At 53.3% G+C, this 20,313-nt stretch overlaps 1 protein-coding gene across 2 annotated transcripts in view; it reads left to right on the forward strand.

Moving 5' to 3' along the window:
• Positions 1-20,313, forward strand: part of SLC9A8 (solute carrier family 9 member A8) — a 61,342-nt gene that overhangs the window by 23,121 nt on the left and 17,908 nt on the right. The window contains exons 5-9 of one of the 2 annotated variants that reach the window (XM_028524922.2): positions 1,876-1,959; positions 6,386-6,487; positions 7,599-7,633; positions 12,729-12,872; positions 18,925-19,063. In XM_028524922.2, the coding sequence (XP_028380723.1) occupies positions 1,876-1,959; positions 6,386-6,487; positions 7,599-7,633; positions 12,729-12,872; positions 18,925-19,063 (504 nt within the window). Of the gene's footprint in view, positions 1-1,875; positions 1,960-6,385; positions 6,488-7,553; positions 7,634-12,728; positions 12,873-18,924; positions 19,064-20,313 lie in introns of both variants that reach the window. The other variant, XM_036009961.1, reaches the window with a different exon arrangement.

Raw genomic sequence — 20,313 nt, forward strand, 5'->3', positions numbered from 1 at the left:
GTGATGCGCACTCCTCAGGTGCCACCGAAAATGACCTCGGACTGTTCTCTGGGGGAAACGCTGCCAAAAGGAACCGGGGACCTCTTTGTAACACTCTTCATCATAAGGTAGTGGATGCATTCCCTGTGGCCACTGTAACAGAGTGCCACAGATTGGGTGAATTAAAAGAACAGAAATTTAGCCCTGGCTGGTGTAGCTCAGTGGATTGAGCACGGGCTGTGAACCAAAGGGTTGCCTCTTCGATTCCCAGTCAGGACACATGGCTGGGTTGTGGGCCAGGGCTCCAGTGGGGGCCACGTGAGAAGCAACCACACATTGATACTTCTCTCCCTCTCTTTCTCTCTCCCATCCCTTCTCTCTAAACATAAATATAATTAGGGAAAAAACTTTAAAACAAGAACTATTCTCTCATATTTCCAGAGTCTAGAATCAGAAATCAAGGTGTTGGTGGGGGAGGGAGTGAATCCAGGCTCCTGGGGAGAATCCCTCATTGCCTCTTCCAGCCTCGTCCAGCTTCTGGGGGCAGCGCCTGGTCCCGGGGATTCCTCGGCTGTGTCTGGCCTCAGTTCCTCTTCACACGGCCTTCGCAGTGTGTGGGCGTGTCCTGTTCTGTCCCTAACGAGGACACTCTCCTTGGGTTTGGGGTCCACCCTCATTCGGTATGATCTCATGGGGATTCTTCCCTGAATTACACCTGCAAAGACCTGATCTGCAAATGAGGTCATGTTCTGAGGTTCCAGGTGGACATGACCTGGGGCTGGAGGACACTATGCAATCCGTTGTCGCTGGGTTCTCCTTTCTCCCAGCAGAGGCTCAGTCTGTGAAACCCCAGGAAGACCAGCGCAGCGGCCGCACTGCCCAGATCCTGAGAATTGGTTGCCCCACGAAACACGGAGCTCAGCCCGTTCCTTGTCCCACAGCCCCAGCCTGAGTCACGAGCTCGTTGCACCCACAGTTATTTTAAGACTTAATTAGAAGTCATCATTTACTTCTATTTTGAGCCTTTTTTAAATGCTGTTTTAGTCTTTATACGGTAACAGCTGTACATTTGTAAGAAAACATTTAGTCTTTCTTTTGAATATGGCTTTTGATAAGAAATCAGGCTGTCAAGATTGTTGCTTAGAAATTTTCACATGAAAAAAGGCCTGATTTTGCAGAATTTACATGTATTACATGCAGCCTCTTTTGGCTTGAGGACCAGAGTGTATTTTCCCCCAACCCACCAACAATCAGAGGGTTATTTCATCCCGCCAAAGAGGGCTCTGCCTGGAAGCGCCTTTCAGAACCGTATTTCACATTTGAACCTGAAAGCCTGTTGAGGGACTGGCTTTACAGCCAGGTCCTGCGTCCTGAGTTGTGGGAGCGGCAGGTGGGGGGGGACTCCCTCATCACAGTCTGGTCGAGGAAACCGGCAGCGTTGCCTGTCGCAGGCAGAGAGAAGGCGGGGCTCTTGCAAACACGCGTAGGGCTTGCCCCTCCTCCCAGTGGAGTGTGTTAGGGCTCACCAGCACCTTTGTCCTGGAGGATTCCAATCTGCGGGCTTATTTTTGAAAGTGTTCTGTTTGAAGTGTTTTCTATATTAAAATTAATTTTCTTGCCTTAGTAAAGGATAAAAAAAGCATACGACTGTGTTTAGAAGCAGTTCATTCTGCTTTTTCTTTTCCTGGTCATCTTTTAAACTCACTTATCCTACATTTTAAAATGCACATTTTATTTTTGGGGGGGGTTATCTGTTTTCCTGTTTGGTGTTTTTCATGCAGTTTTTAAAACATGATAGGTTTCCACTGGGCCAGGCCTAAAGAAGAATTGCTTTGACTCTTTACTGATGGATGTATTTCTTAATTGCCTCTGAAAGCACCCATTGAATATTTACAGGAAGAAGAAATGTTCCGTCCGAATATGTTTTTCCTTCTGCTGCTTCCACCTATTATATTTGAGTCGGGATATTCATTGCACAAGGTAAGGCTGGATGGCTTCCGCGTGGGTAAGGCAGGCTCCTTGAAAGCCCGGGCGCTGACCTAGCAGCAGTGTCTCTGTGTGCGCACCCTGGGCGTGTGTGGGAGAAGCAGGACGGGCGGCCTGCCTCGTGGGCAGGAGCAGACACGGTCAGCGGGCTGCATGCACGGTCTCAGGCAGTGCGGTTTATCGGACGCGTGCTGTCCGCAGAAGGGTGCTTCGCCGGAAGACAGCCAGAGAGGTTTCCAGGGCTGCACAGACAGCACGTTGACTCTTCTCGTGGGACGCAGACCGACAGGTGTTGGAAGCATAGTCTGTGTCCTGGGTGGACAGGGACGTGTGCCCTGGGCCTTTGGATTCTCCCGGCTCATCACACGGGGCCCTCCGCCTCCTCAGGCCCATTCCTCATTCAGTGTCTCCCCTTGGTGCCCAGCCCTGGGCCTCAGCTCCCTGCTGATATTCCTCCCCTCCCCCAGTCTCCACCTGTACCCCTGCTCCCCGGCCCAGCTGCTCCACACGGGATGGAGCCCCATCCTTCTGCCTCATCTTCCGGCTCCTTCTGGAACAATCCCCCAGTCCCACGGTGGTTCCGCCCAGTCTCAGCTCCCCACTCCAGCCCGAGGAGTGGCATCACTGGCCCCCGCACAGTCCCTGCTTTGCTCTGTCACTTCTGGTCTCTGTCCTCCAGTTGCCAGCCGACTCCTCCTGCCCGGGCGGGAGCTGTTCACTTTTTTTTTTTTTTTTTAAGATTTTATTTATTTACTTCTAGAGAGGGAAGGGTGGGAGATAGAGAGAGAAACATCAATGTGCGGTTGCTGGGGGTTATGGCCTGCAACCCAGGCATGTACCCTGGCTGGGAATCGAACCTACGACACTTTGGTTCGCAGCCTGTGCTCAATCCACTGAGCTACGCCAGCCAGGGCTAGCTGTTCACTTTTAAGCCAGTTTTATGTGTATACATGGGTGTTTTTCTTGGCCTGTGTTTTCTTTAAATATCAATGTATTTAAGTTTTAAAGTAGATGATTCCATTGAAAATGTTAGTAATACAAAAGTTACTTTGTAAATATGATAAAAAAAATATGAAGGTTGGAAGGACTGAGGTTTGGCCTACCCTTGGAGAGAGGAAAGAGGCTGGACGTTGGAGCCAGAGACCTAGATCTAATCATGTGCTGCCCCCTATGGATTCCTTTTGGGAACTGTAGAAATTAAAACACAAAAAACCCCACCAAAACCCTACCTCTCAGGTGGCTTGGAAATTTACACTAGATGAAAAAATGTATACAAAGCACCACCCACCACATTAAATAAATCATAGCGCTTCTTGTAAATAATGATATTTATTATTACCAATATTAATATTACTAGTAGTGAAATGAAGAATAACATAATAAAACTTGGATGTTAAATTTGTCAAGAGTTTTTGTTAAAATGTATAAATTAATTTTTAATTTTTCACCTGGGTACTAAACCAAAAGTATTTTAAGATGTTCAGCCCAGATTTATTTTAAAGTTGTTATTTTATTGTACATCTATTCACAGAAAATGTGAAAAGAAAGTTTAATGTAGAAAAAAATTCCCAAGTCTTATAAACTGTTACTGACATCAGGTAATTGTTAAAAGGAAAACAAGCAAGAAAGAATTGAAGGTCAATGTCTTCTGTTCTTTCATTTTGTAAATAATTCTTAAAGAATTACCGACAGATTTTTAAAATATTTTATTTTATGTATTTATTTTTATTCCTTCAAGAAGAATCTTGAGGGAAATAAAAGCCACAGTTCTGTTTTTAATTTAGTTTTAGAGAGAGGGAAAGGGAGGAAGAAAGAGAGGAAGAGAAACATCAATGTGTGGTTGCCTCTCAAGTGCCCTCCACTGGGGACCTGGCCCACAATACAGGCATGTGCCCTGACTAGGAATCTAACCAGAGACCCTTTGGTTCACAGGCCAGAACTTAATCCACTGAGCCACACCAGCCAGGGCAGATTATGAAAATATTTTAAAACAAAGTTGAGGAAATGGATTGGATTTTGACTTAAAAACAACACTTTGATGATCATATATGAGCATGGAAAGTTTTATTTTCTGACTTTTTGGAGGGAGGGGAAATAAACTTGTCCAAAATTTGAGGAAAATAATAATTTCTTTAAAAATCTTTTCTTTGCCCTGAATGGTGTGGCTCGGTGGGCTGGGCATCGTCCTGCAAACTGAAAGGGCGCCGGTTCGACTCCTGGCCGGGGCCCAAGCCTGGGTTTCGGGCCAGGTCCCTGGTGAGGGGAGTGGGAGAGGAAACCGGTCGAGGTTTCTTGCACATTAATTTTTCTCTCCTCTTTCTCCCTCCCTTCCCTAGTCGCTAAAATGTAAATTAATAAAATCTTAAGAAAAAATAAAATGAAAATCATTTCTTTGAAGATAGCTTTCCAGCAGAAAAGTGTGATAATTTATGCGAAAGGGACTAATGTGATTTGGAAATGTGAATTCAGAGACTCTGCCCACTTTGTACCCTCCCCCAGAGGAGACAGGAAGCCATCTTCGAGCGTTTTATCTTAAGATTGCTGTATTTGCTCGTGTGAATGTGGAACAGAAAGTTCAGTGAGGCTACTCTACGTTGATATGCAGTAGGTAGCCAGGCATCGGCTTTTTAAATTATTAATGTCATACAAACAATAGGGCATTCATTATGTCAGAGGCAGGCGAATTCACTCTGTTTAGCAAAGGGAAGTTCTTATCGTGTGATAACATGAACTTGGGTAAATTTCCAACATCCAGATTGCCACTCACCACCTACATACGTTTTATCAGAATTAGCTCCCTGTAAACAGGCCAGGACCTACTTGAGCCTGTTTTAAAAGACTAACAAAATAAAGCAGCTTTTTGCAAAGAAAGACTCATCGATGAAAGCCGTTTGTTTAGAAAAAAAACCAAATCATTGTGTTTGGCTTGAGTTAAGTTCAAGTTCTTTGTGGCTAAGGATGGACGTGCCAGACCAAGTCACCGAGCGTCAGACCCTGGGCGGCCGACTCAGAACTGCAGAGAATGAAGCACAGGAACGCCCTGCGGGGACAGGAGTCGTGGTCAGTCAGGGTCGCGCTGAGGACGCCCTCTTGAAGTGAGCTTTCAACCGGCAGCTCCTGTCGTCTGCGGCTCGCCAGCTCCCGGGCGAAAAGCTGGGGTCCCTCGTCCACGCTCACAGTCGAGGGTCGTCAGGGTTCCCTGGCGCTGTTCCCGAGTGGGCCCACAGGGTTCCCAGAAACAGCCGATCTTCTTAATTTTATGGGAATTTGAAAGATGTCATCACGCTACCTGGACTCAAATATTTCCTCCTAAACGCCATGGAGTACAGAGGGAAATACGTCTTATCTGTCCTATTTCTACTTGGTGATGGTGCCGGCAGAGCGAAATAAGATTGTTTAAAAGGCCTGGGCAGCAAAGAGGGGTTTCTGGCAGCATAATCCACTGTTTTGACACTCTCTGTAGTGGCGTGCCTTTCCTTAATGAATGAAGAATGACAACTGTATAAACCTTGCACTCTGATCAGACGTGAAACCCAATTAATTGATTCCTCTGGAGCCTGTTCACTGGGCGTCTGGCCTCTGACAGGCCTCACGTCGCGACGTTGTACACAAGCGGGTGTGGTCACTACCCCCACTGAGCCTGCGGCCTCGTGGGGAGGACAGACACCAAGTAGCGTCACACCTAAATGTGAATGTTCAGCCGTGTCAAGTGCTGCCGGGAGGGGGTCATTGCGCACTGAGAGCGCAGAGCAGGACGTGACTTGGCTCAGGGATCAGAGAGGCCTCCCTCAGGAAGGGTGGAAGTGTCCCGAGATCTCAGGGTGATGGAGGTTCACCGAGCACTGAGAAGTGGGGGGGCTTCAAACCAGGGAGCACCTCGGGTGTGAGGAACAGAAAGCCACCGGTGTGACTGGCGCCCAGAAAACAAAGTCGGAGGTCAGAGGCCTTCCCAGGGGTCGACCATCCGGGCTTCGGTTGGGTTTTAGCTGCATTTTGAGTGGAGTGGGGTGGGGTCAGAGTTAAGGCAGCGCAATCAGATTTGTCTTCTGCAGAGATCATTCTGGAAGCCCTTGGAGAGTGGAGGGCAAGGGTCAGGAGCGGTTGAGACCTGTTAGAGCTGTTGTTGCAGAGGTCCTGGGGGAGAAGGTGGTGCCTTGGCCAAGGGCGGTGGAGGGGACGATGGAGAGAAGTGGGGGGGGGGATAGGAGCGGCTTGGGGGAGGCAGAAGCCGCAGGACCAGGCTCCGTGTCAGATGCGTGCGTGCGGGCAGGCTCCCCGGCGTCCGGCTTGCCAAACGGGGCGGGTGGCGGCGCCGCCCCAGAGAATCAAGCACCTGGGGAGCGCCAGGTGTGCGGACTCCACCTTCCTCGGCTGGAGCGGCTTTTCTAATTGTTCCTCTCGTTTCTGCTCTTTCAAACAGGGTAACTTCTTTCAGAATATCGGTTCCATCATCTTGTTTTCTGTGTTTGGTACAGCAATTTCTGCCTTTGTGGTAGGCGGAGGAATTTATTTTCTGGGCCAGGTAAGAAAACCGTCTTTGGAAAACTTGGACAGTCTTACCTTCTCAGCGCTGGTGCAGGGAGGCGGGTGGGGGTCCCCGTGCCCCTGGAAGGAGTCCAGGCTCCCAGGAGGCACGGCAGAGTGCCGCTGAAGTTGTCTCTCCGTGTCCTCGAGAGCTTCGGTGTCTGGAGCTGAGCGGATCTTTTCCGTCATCCTCAAAAGTACAGCATTGATTTGCTCCCGCAGACCAATATTGTCTTAAGTTGAAATACCTAAGAATAAAGCAGAACATGCATCATCAAGATCCTCAGGCTACAACACTATCGGTTGTGTTGTTATACACACTGAATCGGGGTTAAATGCTCCTTTTTTAAAAATTAAAAGTTGTGTTTTAAAAATCAAAGATGATTCTGAACGTGTTCACTCAGTTCTGACGTGTCCCCCTGTTCACTTACATGCTCTGGACTTCCCACCAGTGCTACACCAGCCCCAGGGTCACCAATTGTGTGTTCTGTGCCTGGGGTTCAAATTGTTCGAATCCATTTAAATCAGCCCCCCACCCCCAGGGGGGCAGTGTTCGTGGTTTTGCCTTATGCACATCCACGCACGGCAGTCCTTTTTCTGTCCGGCCCGGGGCGGGAAGTGTGCCTGCCCTGGTTCTGTTACGTCAGTTTGAGGGTCAGGCAGCTGGGCGGGGGGCAGGTCTCTCCTGCGGGGGTCCGATAGCGCGTCTGCTGTCTTTTCTTCTGACGGCCGAGGGCTCTGAGGCCCGTCCCGTCTGACTCTCTCCTCCACCGCCGCCTCGGCGGCTCCAGGTGAACCTGTCTGCCGTGCAGCCTTCTTCACTGCCCGGCTTCTAGTACCAAGTACGAGGAAACTTGGGAAAAGAAACTTGTAGTTAATTTGGCTGGAAACACATAGCATTCTTTTCCATGCTTCTGCTGTATGATGATCAGGTGCATGTTTAAACTAAAAGTTAGAGGAGTTTAAAATGTTTTCTCAAGTGTTTTGAGGGCGGAAGATGAACGTCCTTATCAGTGCGTGGACTAGCACTAATGGACATTTTAATCTTCTTGGCTGTTCTCCAGGGGGATTTTTTTTGTGTCTGTGTGTTTGTGTGTTTTGTTTTGCAGGCTGACGTAATCTCTAAACTCAACATGACAGACAGGTAAATCTTTCACACTCTAACACCCATGTGACTACTTTTGGGACCGGGGACATTCTGAGACATTGATTCCTGGGTGTGGTACCTCTCTGTTCTTTCTCTCTTTTTGTTTTGCTGCTGATTTCTCTGTAGAATCTATTCTGAATTAATGCGGGTCTCTGAAATGAATCAAAACTAGATGGAGGAAATTTTCAAGATCTCTAGTCAGAACATTGCTGATTGAAACGATTACTATAGCTGAAGCTTTGGAGGGAGTAACTCAGGGGTTAACCCAGCTCCCTGGGTTTGGGGGGATTAACCCCCCAAACACCCCCCCCAACACCCCCCCCAACACCACACACTGCACCATTGATTTATTAGTAAGAACCCTTTTCAGCTGATTTCTAAGTCCTTGTCAATGGCCACAGTGAAAAGTACAACTGTATACACTTTGAAGTGGGTTAGGGATGGGGGGAGTGAGGTGTGAATCTCTATTCTGGGATTCCCTCCCAGTCTGGGGGCGGGGTACGGTGTGGGGAGCAGGCAGGGCCACGGGCTCTCCTACGGGTGTCCTCCTCCTTCTGAAGCTACTCCAGCGAGCTCTCGGGGCTGCTGCGTGGAAGCCAGTCCAGGAATCTCCATAACTGGCTTAGCGAGACGCAGCCTAGGCAGCTGTCTCTCAGAAGTCTCCAGACCTAGTGCTGCAAAAGCGCGCCAGCAGGGCTCAGCCTGGTCTCCTCCCTGAAGAATCCAGCGAGGATGCAGCCCACGCTGCTTTGTGTCCCGGGCCCACGGTCAGCATCAGCGCTGGTCCTTCCTGCCGCCGCGGGGCTGGGGAGCGAGGAAGCGGCCCAAGCGCTCTGCCCCGGGTCCCTCCCATCCAGCCTGCCAGAGCTTTCAGCGTTTAGCAGCACCCTGGGGACTAGAATCTCAGAGCCCTTTTCATGGGAAATGTGCCTCTGATAACATTAAGTCCAATCTCATTTTCCTCCCAGGGGCATGAATGTCAGAGCTTTGGTTGAAAGATAGTTTTGATATATAAGCAAGTAGCAAAAGTCACATTCCTGTCCTGAAAGGAGCTGGAAATAAGCCAGAACGGGTGCCCTGCATTTTGTAGGTATTTTACCAGTGAAAAGAAGTGCCCCAAACCCCGTCCAAGTCAAGGAAGGTGTCCCGGCCTCCCGTCCTTCAACCTGATTGCGGGCAACCAAGCGGAAATACAGAATATGCCCCACTAATTCCTGTGGAACTGGATGGAACCGGTGGTTGGGTGTCCAGGCGGGAGGAGGGAGAGACCCAACCGTTCCTGAGACCAGCGGAGTGACAGCCGGCGGAGTTTCTCCCTCCGGGTGCAGACGCGTTATTTCCTGTTAGAAAGTGACTGTCCCACAGACGGGGAGTGTGCTGGGGACACCAGCCAGCAGTGGCAAACCGCACAGCTGCAGGGCCTGGCAGAGCTCGTCACGTCACGGGGGAGCTGGCCAGGTGCACGCAAGGGGGGACCGTGAACCAGAGAGCACGGCCTGTCTGCCGGGGTGGCCGCTCCCCAGCGCCGCCTGCTGGTTACCTTTATGCACCAGAATCACTAGATGTTGTTTTACATTTTTTTTCAAAAGAGGACAGGTTTTTAGATTTTAATAGGGAATTTTCTGGGTTTTCAATGTTGACAACGTGTTCAGTTTTTCAAAAACACCATGCAGGTCAAATGTGGAACCCACAGACATCTGCGCTAGAGAAAACATTTAAGAAAAAAAAAAGAAGAAGAAGAAGAAAAGAAACCAAAACTTTGTTGCATTTTATTTTAGTGACATTTCTGCTGGAGAGGTATTTTACTCCCAGATACACCTGGAATTATTTCAGCATCCTAGACTGTTTCCTTTTTGTTGTTTTTATCTCGTCTGAAGACATGCTCATTGGAGGGGGGGGGGGGGCGGGGAGAGAAACATCAACCAGTTGCCTCCTGTCGTAGGAGCCTCAGCCCGAATCCGCAACCAAGGCGTGTGCCCCGACCGGAAATCGAACCCCTGACCTTTCGGTCTATAGGATGATGCCCCGCCCAACTGAGCCCCACTGGCCAGGGCTCTTTTTGTGTTCTTGATGTTACTATTCTTTAAGATGATGGAATCAAGAAAACGCATTTTTAAGTTGAACTTCTAGCTTCTGGCCTTGTAAAAACTGGGGTGTGAAGTGGAGCAGCTGGTGGCAAGTCACATGACCCCTCAGTTTCAGGCCTGCCGCTGACGCAGGCGGCTCCCGATTCAGACTTTCCAGGGAAGTGCTCCACCCCGGCTGAGATCCCCGACCACGTGCTGTACAATTTATGCAAGGCCTTTCCCCCCAACCCTTTCTTGTGAAACCTGGAACGGACAGCAAAGTGGCCACGTGAGCGCCACCCCGAGTCCGTAGTTACCTTTCCGCTATGTCTGCTCTCGCGTGGGTCTTCCGTCTCTCCCTCGCTCTACCCACTCATCAGTCCGCCTTCTGGCTCCTGCGTCTGACCGGCAGTTCAGGAGGCCCCGGGGACGGTGGCAAAGGGTGTCAGGCAGGCCCCTCTCAGTGCAACGGAAACCCAGCGCAAAGTGGCTTTTCAAAGACGAAGGAAGTTGGTTCATAGAACTGAAGTGTCCCCAGAGTGATGGCTTCTGGCGTGACAGTCGTCCGGGCCCTGCAGTGTCAGGAATCTTCCCGGACGCAGCTCCGCTCCTCCCTGACTGACTTCCTCCTCGGGCACATTTGCCCCACGTGGCAGCGCTGATCGATGGCTCTGGGATCACGTCACCCTTCAGCCATCCTTGCCAGATGGGCAAACTAATTCCCTGTGGCCTGCTCAGATGCCTGCTGGTGGCGCACGCTGACCCAGCTCGGGTCCCCTGCCCAGCCCTAGAGTCCCACACAACTGCATGGATGGAGAGTAGGGAAGTGGCTCCTCCAAGGAAAATTGGGGTGCTGCTACCAAAACCAGGGCGCATGGGTGTTTGAGCAGGGAGAGCCGTGGCCGTCTGCTCTGCCATGTGGCAGTGGGGGATGGAAGGAGGGGCCCCCGGCTGGCGGAGCAAAGTCTGGGATGCAGCACAAGGGCCTCACAGGCAGCCGCCAGCCAAATGGGGTCTCCCAGGTTGGTGGTCATTAGTTACCCCGCCTCCCCTCCCTCCCTCCAGCCTGTCTGCCTTCTACTGAGCTCTCTGCACCATGCTCAGCACCCATCCTGGGAATGTGCCCATGGCTGAAACACAGGGCCCACACCCCTGGTGCTCACAGGGGTGGCGAGAGGCAGGTGAAGGGACAGCTCACGATGCGTGTCACAACTTCTGTGAGGACAGGGACAGTGGACACTGGGGTCTGAGCTGAGACGCTCTGGGTCTGGTCCTCAGCTCGGGATCCGGAGACCCTCCTCGAGGCGAGCCGGCTCCCCTGTGTGAACTCACAGGAATCGAACCCGCAGGGAGCTGCCCCGGCAACCCGAAGGCCAGGGTGCTGATTCCCGAAGAGAGCCCTGCCTGGTGAGGCAGCCGGCACCTCCTCCCGCCAGCGCTCTCCTCCCTGAGCCCAGAGTCCAGTGACCACGGAGGGCCGCTGGGGACGGCAGAGTGGACAGAGCACACTCCGTCCACAGGCCGGGAGGCTCCCCCTTCCCTCCCAGACTGCGAGCTGGTGAGGGTGGGACATAGCGGTGGCATCTCTGGCTGACGGCTCTCACGCAGGGCCCTGGCACTGGGGCTCCATGCTGGGCCTTGTGTTGTAGGAGGGGCGGGCCTGCCCATTCTGCTGACGTAGGACGAAGGCCTTGGCAGTTTAAGGGAGCAGAGGCTTGCAGGGACACCGAGGAGGAGAAGGACAAACGGGCTGGGCTAACAGGTCTTCAGCTCCCCAGGTGGCCCAGGAAGCCCCAGGGGGCGGTGAGGCCCTGTCCCCCTCGCCAGCCCCTCCCATCTCCTGCCACCAGCCCTCGGCCTGGCCACGGAGCCGCCACACCCACCGTTTGTTCCTCAGGCAGCCATGCTGACTGCCCCCGCAGGGGCAGCTGGCTGTTGCCATGGCCCCCAGATGTTGGCCCGGCCACCTGCTGACTGTCCAGGTCCTTGTTCAGATAAGTGTCATTTCTTCAGCGAGGCCTTTCCTGACCACCCAATCTGATCGTGCATGCCTCCGCCTTCCAGGTTACTCTTCCTCTATCGCCCTGATGGCCTGTGTAAAACATGTCGTTTTCTGAGTTGGTCTCGGCCCCTGGATATTGCCGTATCCGGTGTCGTGGTTAAGCAGAGGCACCGACTGAGCCAGATGGCCTGTGTTTGAATCCTGCCTCTGCCGCTTGTTAGCCACCCAGCCTTGGACAAGCTCAGTGTCCTCCTGTGTCACCGGGGCAGTAGTGGTGCATCTCCTACGGTTGCCGAGTAGATTATTGAGCTGCTCCACGTAAAGTGCTTTGCATAGCACCTGGGGCCTGGTCTGAGCACAGACAGGTCTGCTGTTAGCATTAGCCTTGGCGCCTGAAGCACAGCGGGCCCCAAGCATCTGGCCCTGATGCATCTTCGTTGGAGGTCACGAGACCTTTGTGGCCGCCGTGGATGAGAGCCTCCGGCCGGCGGGAGGCAGCTCCGGGGTGGGTGTCCGCCAGCCAAGCCGCCCGTCTCCTGAAGCACACTAGCACTGCTGCTCTTGGCACTTTTTAGATGTTACACGTGTCAGCGGAGGCCGGGGCTGGTCCCGGGCGGAGGCAAGGGGCAGAGCAGGATTCAGACACAGCAGCCCAGGGGTCACTTGGGGGCGGCCTCTGAGCCGCCGTGCTCCTCACCGCTCCAACCGACGAGCCGGGGAGTCTCACGCATGTGAGCTGAAGTCTTCCCTCCGCCGCTGCCCCACGGAGCCTCGATGCACCGAGTGGACAGCCAGGCCATCCCTAACAACCCCTTTTCGAGTGGGCACTTCACTGCTCCACCCTCGGTGTCCGTCCGCTGATGTCGTAAGAAGAAAAAACACGGCAGCCCCTGTTACTGCGTCAGCCACCGTGGGTGTGCTGTTATGTCACATCAGTCAAACACAGTCCCCGGCTCTAACGCTTTAGTGCGAGGACCAAGTGAGGAGCGTCACAGCATTGCCCCTCCTGTTCCCTTCCTTACAGTTTTGCGTTCGGCTCCCTGATTTCTGCCGTCGACCCTGTGGCCACCATCGCTATTTTCAACGCGCTCCACGTGGACCCGGTGCTCAACATGCTGGTTTTCGGGGAGAGCATCCTCAACGACGCCGTGTCCATTGTCCTGACCAAGTGAGTGTGCCCTCCCCGGGGGACACAACGGCAGGGCCTTGGCACAGACGGACAGAGGTTCCCGTGCAGCCGTGTGTGCAGTTGCTGTCCTCTGGGTGACCGGCTCGCCTGCCCCTTTCTGTCCTGACCAGCGAGGACGTGCCCCGGGGATACTGTCAAGGTCTGGGGTGGTCCGCCTTTTGTGACCGACCGTGTAGCAGTAGTCGGCAGTGCGGCTTCTCGTCTGCATTGCCGGGGGGTCCTATTAGATGTGGCATCCCCAGGCCCCACCCCAGGGCTTCCGAGCCAGCGACTGGTCCGAGGTGAGTGCTAAGAACTTGGGTTTTTCACAATTTCCCCAGACGATGACCGAGCAGCCTGTTGAGGGGTGAGTGTGTGGACGGCGTGCTGCAGACCGCTGCAGACGGGGCCCTGCTCCCCACTGGGGAGCTGCTGCAGGTCGCCTCCCTTCTCCCCGCTGGAGAGGAGGATAGCGGGGCGGGGGGGGTGGGCTTCCCTCCTTAAGTTGCCGCTGGGTGGAAGCCACTTTGGAAACTGCAGGTCTCTGTCTAATGTGCATCCGCGTCACTGCCCTTGTTGATGGGATCGGAGCGATGAAAGGTGAATCGTAAGATGTCTTTGGGAAAAGAAACGGAATTCGAGATAATTTCAAATGTGTTTATCCTTGAACTGTGTGTTTTGTGGTGTTTGTTGGCCGGTGTGGGCAAGAGAGCGAAACAGTTTTGCCAAAAGCCAGAAAATGTACCAGCAGTCAAAGCAGTTGGAGAAAGGAGCCCTGTACAGCGTGCGATTTGATGAGCCAGGAGAATTCTGGGAGCCAGTCAGCGTTCCGATGGAGAGTAGAATTTCTGTGATCTGAATCCTGACTTGCTTCCTTTGTCGCAAGCTTCCTCGCTAAGCATAACATTCTGTGGTGGTTAGCATTTTCTTAAAAGCTTTACCATAGACGACATCCGAAATTCCAGTACACTGGACTAAAAGGGTGTTTTATAGTGGAAAGAGCCCAGATTTTGGAGTCAGGCCGACTTGGGCCCAAGTCCTGGTGATGCTGGTACTGGGGAGAGATCTGGGGTCAGGGCCCGGCCCTGCACCCCAAGCCTGTTCCTCAGTGCTTGCCTCGCTCGCAAGGGGAGGATCAAGCGAGAGGCAACACGTGTGGTGGGAATGGGACGGCAGGTGTATGTGTGAACCAGGTGTGAGGGCAGAGCTGCAGGCAGGCACCCGGCCAGTCTGAGTGCCCCAGGCATGGGGGAAATAAAGTTGTTAGCAAATTTGTTAGTGAGATTGCCTCATATGCTTGAGCCGAGGCTACACATGGGCACCCGGCTAATCTGAGTGCACCAGCTATCGGGGTTCAGGGGTTAAATACCTTAGTTTCCAGGCTCCTCCTTCCCCTTCTAAACCTCAGGAATAATGTACAGCTGCAAAGGCTTTCTTCCTGTTGGTGAAGGCTCTTTGTCTTAGTTGGTGAAAGTGTTCCCAAGGCCCCCTTTCCCAGCAGAGCCTCAGGACCCCCTCCCTCTGCACTGTCCGTGCTTGTGATGGTCGGAAGACCTGGCAATCCTACTGGACCAGGCTCGGGGCTGCTGAGCCAGAGGGTGAGACGTGTCTCCCTCCTCCTCCCTGCCTGGTTTACTACTACCTGTCCCACCTTCCTGTGCCACTCACAGCTGTGTGGCCCTGGCTCGGCTCCCTCACCTCCTGAGCCGCAGGCTTCTCGGCAGTCGGTGGCTGTGAGGGCGGTAACGCTGCCTCCTCCTTGGCCTGGATCTGAGGACCCAGCAGCGTGGCGTGGGGCTCTGCAACGAGCATCTGACAGCAGGCAACGCAACCCGAGACCCTCCGCCCTCCTGCGCCTGCCCCGCTACTGTGTCTCCGTCTCCGTCGGCTCTGTTTTCATGCTGCTTCTGCAGGAAGAACTTACCCGAGGTTGCTTAACTGCAAGAAGAAGCGCTTAGCGAACCTAAACAAGACAAACTTTAAAATATTTTTGTTATTCTAAAAATAATACATATATAATTCATACGACATTTAGAACACACACAAGAAGAAAGGGAGAAAGAAAAATTACATGCATTACCCAGAGATAATTACAGTTAACAGTTGGGTGGAAGCACACATTTATCCTCCTTAGATGAGCTCGTACCCCACGCTGCAGCTTCTCCACGGAACACGGGGTGAGATAATCTTCTGTAACGTCGTCTTACCCTGTTGCTGGCTTGTCCACATTTCTCCTAACAGAGTTTTCTGAAGCTGCACTAGGGAATTCTCACATATCTTGCTGTAAGACCTTTAAGAAATCGGGTGGCTATATTTTTTCTTAGGATCTACTCTGAAGGCTTCTTAGCTTTCCGGTTTTGACTTCGATCTCATATCCTGGCTGCATATATTCAACGTTTGTGAGAAGGAATTGTGCCCAAACTGGAGGTGACATCATGAGTTATTTTCATACGTTAGAGCTAAACTCAATTGCTTTGTCTCTAATTCATTATTATTTTTTAAAAATCAGTCAGAAGTAGGACCTTTTCCCAGCTTTTCCAGGTCCCTTTGTCACAAAAAAAAAGGCCAAAGACTAGGAGATACTCTCTTTTTAAAATGAGAAACGATGGAGTCATTTGTTAAAAGTAGCCAAAGGTTCTTCCTGGCAAAATGCTTTCGAGGGGGGGGTGGCACCTGTGCCAGCAGCTCCCCGGACTGGGTCTACAGACACAGGCCCGTGTGGTTTCCCCCACTGCAGGGACGCGGGTGGGCGGGGCCTCCCAGGGTGGGCGGGGCGTCCCCCCCCCCCCCCACCGCAGCTGCAGCCCGCCTCGCCAACTCTCAGTCGCACTGTAGGCTGGCCGTCCTCCATGAGCACTGGGTGCGGGACCTCTGTGGCCCGGACACTGCTCAGAGACCAGCTGGACTCGACAGACTCAATCCGAGGCGAGAGAAAGATGCTCTCGGAGAAGTGGGCACAGCGGTGCAGGCGGGACACCCCACACCGCAGGGTTCGCCGGAGGCTTCTCGGGGGGCAGCCTCCGGAGTCGGTGGGCGTTTTCAGATAGAAGAGAGATGTGGGGGAGCAGGGGGCATGGTGGGCCTGTCCCTGTTTTTGGCATCACAGGGGGGAGCTGTTGTCCGCTGTAGAACCATGCCTTGTCTTAAGCGTACACTTCGTAAATGATCATCTTCGAAGTGCTCTGACACATTTTTCTTTGCAACTGAATGAGCGTGAATTGCTCCTTTTTTCATGTTTTCCCTTTCAGAAGTGCCAGAAAGCTAAGTATCTTCTATTTCTTCATTAACTTTAATTAAATTATTTTTAGCTTTGATTTGTTGCTATGACAATTTGTTCTTCAAATAACTACTGTGGAAGGAACCTTTTGTTCGGCACGAACCTTTTGAGCTACAGTTTAAGCTCAAGAACTGGATCCTGAGGCAGCATTGTTTTATATCCGTAAGGTGTGCGAAACGTGACCTGAAAAAAATACAATGTAGACAATTACCAGGCCAGAAGGAGTCCAGATTCTGCTTGCATCCGTCCTAAGCTCAGGAACCATTGGCCTAAGCCTCCCCTACACAGAAAGAAGGCAGCCGTGCTGGCCGGTGGGTGTACCGGCCGAGGGAGCCGCCTGGGCTGGGGGGCAGACACTGTGTGCGTGTCCATGGACCCTTCGGCAACACTGGGTGATCTTAGCCCTCGAAAGCACTTTGCCCGTAAGAGCCTCCCTGGATCCCAGCATTCCCCGAGGCAGCGGGATGTGAACCCGTGGTCTCCTCGGAAAGAGGGGATGGGGGCGGTGGTGCACTGAGGTGAGTTTGGAGAGCACTTGGGTGAAAAAAGGTGTTTTCCTTGCAGGACGGGGCAGAAACGTGTGTTACATTGCGCAGTGCATCCCCACGAAAGGCTCCCTGAGGTTGTTTGATCTAGCTACTCTTTTGTCAGAGATTATCCGGCTTTATAATTACACCAGTTAGCGTAATGCTGAGTAATGAAGCTGAATATTATTGCTGACACTTCTTCGCTTTGTTTACTGACTCAGCAACAGTCTATTGGGTGTGGGTGCCGGACGCTGCCGGAGGCCCTGGACGTGGGGCAGCTGAACAGGATTGGTGCCTGTGCGCCGGTTCATTAGTTCTCAGCTGCTCTGGGGAAGGCAGCAGCGGGGGGCTGAGAAATGGCCGGTCCAGTCTGTGTGAAGGGCCCAGGGCAGGTGTCCCTGAGGAAGTTACCTGACCCTGGGTTCTGAGACACAAACTGGCAAGTGAGCTGGGGCCGGGGACGAGTGCGGAGTGACCGCAAGGAGGTCCTGGTGACAGCGGCCCACCCTGAACGAGGAGATGGGATCGAGGGGTGTGGCAGGGACAGGAGTCAGGTTGAAAGCGCACAGGGACCTGCGCCCGGAAACACACAATACCGGGTGGCCAGGAAGCCAAGCTCAGACCGGGTGACCAGACAGAATGCAAAAATGTCTCCGCCCCTGCACTCCCTACCCCAAACACAGAAGGAGCTGATTGCCTCTCCCTGTAACTGCCTGCTTAAACCACTGACCCGCGTGCGCGGCCGACCAGGGTTTCACCCTGTGCAGCCTTCCCAGGGCTCTGCCATCCCGCCCCCACAGCGCGGGTGTGACCGCAGTGACCGGGCAACGCAGCGGGAAGAGGGTCACCCCACCCTGAAGTGGAAGATCTGCAAGCCCACCTTTTCCAAAAGCCTGTCTTTCTGACCAAGCCTGCTTTGTCCCCAGCTTGTAAAAGCGGCTGAGCAGAGCCGGCCCCCCCCCCCCCCCCCCCACTCCGGCCAGTGCAGAGGACCATCCTTTCCTCTGGGCTGCCTCCCTTGTGCTCGAGCGTGAGCTTCATAAAATCTGTCTGGAAGTTCCTCTGGGGCTTCCTCTTGATTACTGTTCTGGGAAACCCAAGAACCCCAGTGCCAGTAACAAGGTCAGGCTAAGACGACTAGGCGTCCTCCTGCAAAGCAACAGGGAAGCTGTCGATGGGTCGTGAACAGGCCGATGGCCTGGTCAGAGGTGCATTCATTTTCTGGGGCCGACTCAGGCTACCGGATGGAGAATGGGTGGTCCTGAGGGGACAGGGAGGTCTGTAGAGACCAGCGAGGCATAAACTCAGGGACACACGGGAGGGCAGGAAGGGAGAGGAGCGGATGGATGTAGGAAACAGCCCGAGGCGGAATCTGACTGCAGGAGAAGGATGCGTAATGAGAGCAACCCCATCGTAACGGTGTGATGGTTTTCCCTTTGTGGGTGAAACCAACCATTGGATTTAATGGCTTCTGACAGGTTTACTTTGTTCTGTCGCAGTGAAAGGAAAGCTCTTCCAGTTCTTCCCCCTTCCGCCTCCTAACTCCACCCTCTCTGGCTCTGCCCAGTGGCGGGCCTTCTTTAGGCGGCTCCATTCCAGCCAGACTGTAAGCCCCAGGCTCAGTTTCAGGTTTTACTGCAGGACCCCCCCCCCCCCCCCCCGCCGCCATGCTGGAAACACTCCCAGGGCCTCCGAGGGAGAGGAGCAGCCCTGAGCCTGGCTCACCAAACGCCTTTCGCAGGTCCCGAGCTGCCTGCTGCTCTGGCCTTACCCCTCGCCTCTGTCTCCCCCGCTGCGCCCGCCCATCCTGTTTCTGTGTTTTATCCATGCTAACCTGTGTACTCGAATGTTCCCAGAACGTGCTTGTGTTCTCGGGTTCCCTGCCTCTGCGCATGCTGTTCCCTCTGCCCGTGCTTTTCCCTCGTCGTTTTGTAGCCTAACTCTAAACCACACGCCACGCAGAACCTTGGTGCTGCCGTAGCCCTGCGCCCTCTCCCCAGATGGTCGTGTGTTCTGTCGCCTTAGACTGGGCAGCTCCTCGCGGGCAGGGGCCTGGCCCTCACCTCGGAACCCCTGGGCACTGGCGCAGGGCCCGGACGGAGCAGGTGAACTAACACGTGTGCTACACCGAGTGATGGGGCAGAGGAATGGGAGCGCAATCCAGGACAGAGCTTTGCGTGCTAAATTAATTTCTAATAACCTGCGTCTATAACGTTCTAACTTCCTTCTGTTTTCTTTTCTTTCCTAGCACAGCTGAAGGTTTAACGAGAAAAAATATGTCCGATGTCAGTGGGTGGCAAACATTTTTACAAGCCCTTGGCTACTTCCTCAAAATGTTCTTTGGCTCGGCCGCGCTCGGCACTCTCACGGGCTTAATCTCTGCATTAATATCCTTTGCATGTGACGAACGGGCACGGAGGAGGAGAGTGCGCCCCACACCGCCATCTCCAGCCTTTTCCTCCGGCCCCCTGGGGGGACCGGTGCTAGTCTGAGGTGGTGTGTGATGGAGGACTTGTACGCCTAGTGTTGGCGCCAGGAGCACTTCAATTTAAACTCAGAGATTTTTAAATTTAACACGTGAGATTTAGAATGTCACTGTAAAGCTGCAAAACCGTGCTGGATATCAGATCTGATTCGGGAGGCCTCTGAGTTCCTGGAGTACGAAGACTGCATTCAGATGATTTTCATTTTCTGCTGTCTCACTTGCCACACTCAGAAAACTGGAAATTAATTTCATTTGAAAATGCCGAGTGGAGAAAATCTGGAAGTGTTTATCCGGAAGGGCCAGGAAAGAGGCTTTCAAAGAGAGTTCGTCTCAGTTATTTGCACTGATTTTCTCGCATAACAAACAACCCATAAGCTGTTCCGGCCGGAGAAGGGAAGAAGGAGAGAGGCCCGTGAAGGCCGGCGACACCTTCATTGCTCTGGAACATTCGTCCCGGTCGTGACGGGAAAACAGGCGCCCGGCCATATGGGGGCCGGCCTGATTCTGCGTCTTGGGGAGACAGCCGCCCGCCCCTGCCCCCAGTGAGTAGGTTGTCCCCCAGATGGCTGGAGGAGCCTTTCTCGCCAGTGACAGGCGTGTTTGTCTGCCACCCGTGGAGTTTTCCCATCGCCTCTCTTGTCCAGAAGCTGGATGCTCTGCTGACTGGGGTGACAGCTTCTCATCTTGTACCGATAAGCAGAACAAAACAGAAAACGTTCACCAGCTTAATGCTTCCCTCCATATTTCTCTTTTCCTCACAAGGGGACGGGGGGCACCTGCTGCTGAAGCCAGGTGCATGGAGGGCCGTGAGCCCCGTGGGCACGGGACGATGCTGGGAGACGCAGGAGACTCTCCTTTTCAGGAGCAGGAGTTTGGATGGCCCCGGGCGTAGGAAAGGCGGCCCTCCCGTGGGACATTGAACCCGAGCCTGGAAACCCCGTTAGTTCATCTCATGTGATGGGGGAGGAGGAGGTGAAAGTGTAACAAGGCCCCGGAAGGGACCCAGCAGCGTGGGCTGTCCCCCGTCCATCTGCGGCCCCCGCTTTGCTGCCCATAGCCCTGGCACGTTGCCCGCCTTCCAAGTCAGCGTTCTTAAAGGAGCTGACTGAGGTCGATTTTAATTTCCCCTCACCATGTGTCTCGGAATGTACA

This window comes from Phyllostomus discolor, chromosome 9 (genome assembly GCF_004126475.2).
Source record: "Phyllostomus discolor isolate MPI-MPIP mPhyDis1 chromosome 9, mPhyDis1.pri.v3, whole genome shotgun sequence".
Taxonomy (NCBI): Eukaryota; Metazoa; Chordata; class Mammalia; order Chiroptera; family Phyllostomidae; genus Phyllostomus; species Phyllostomus discolor.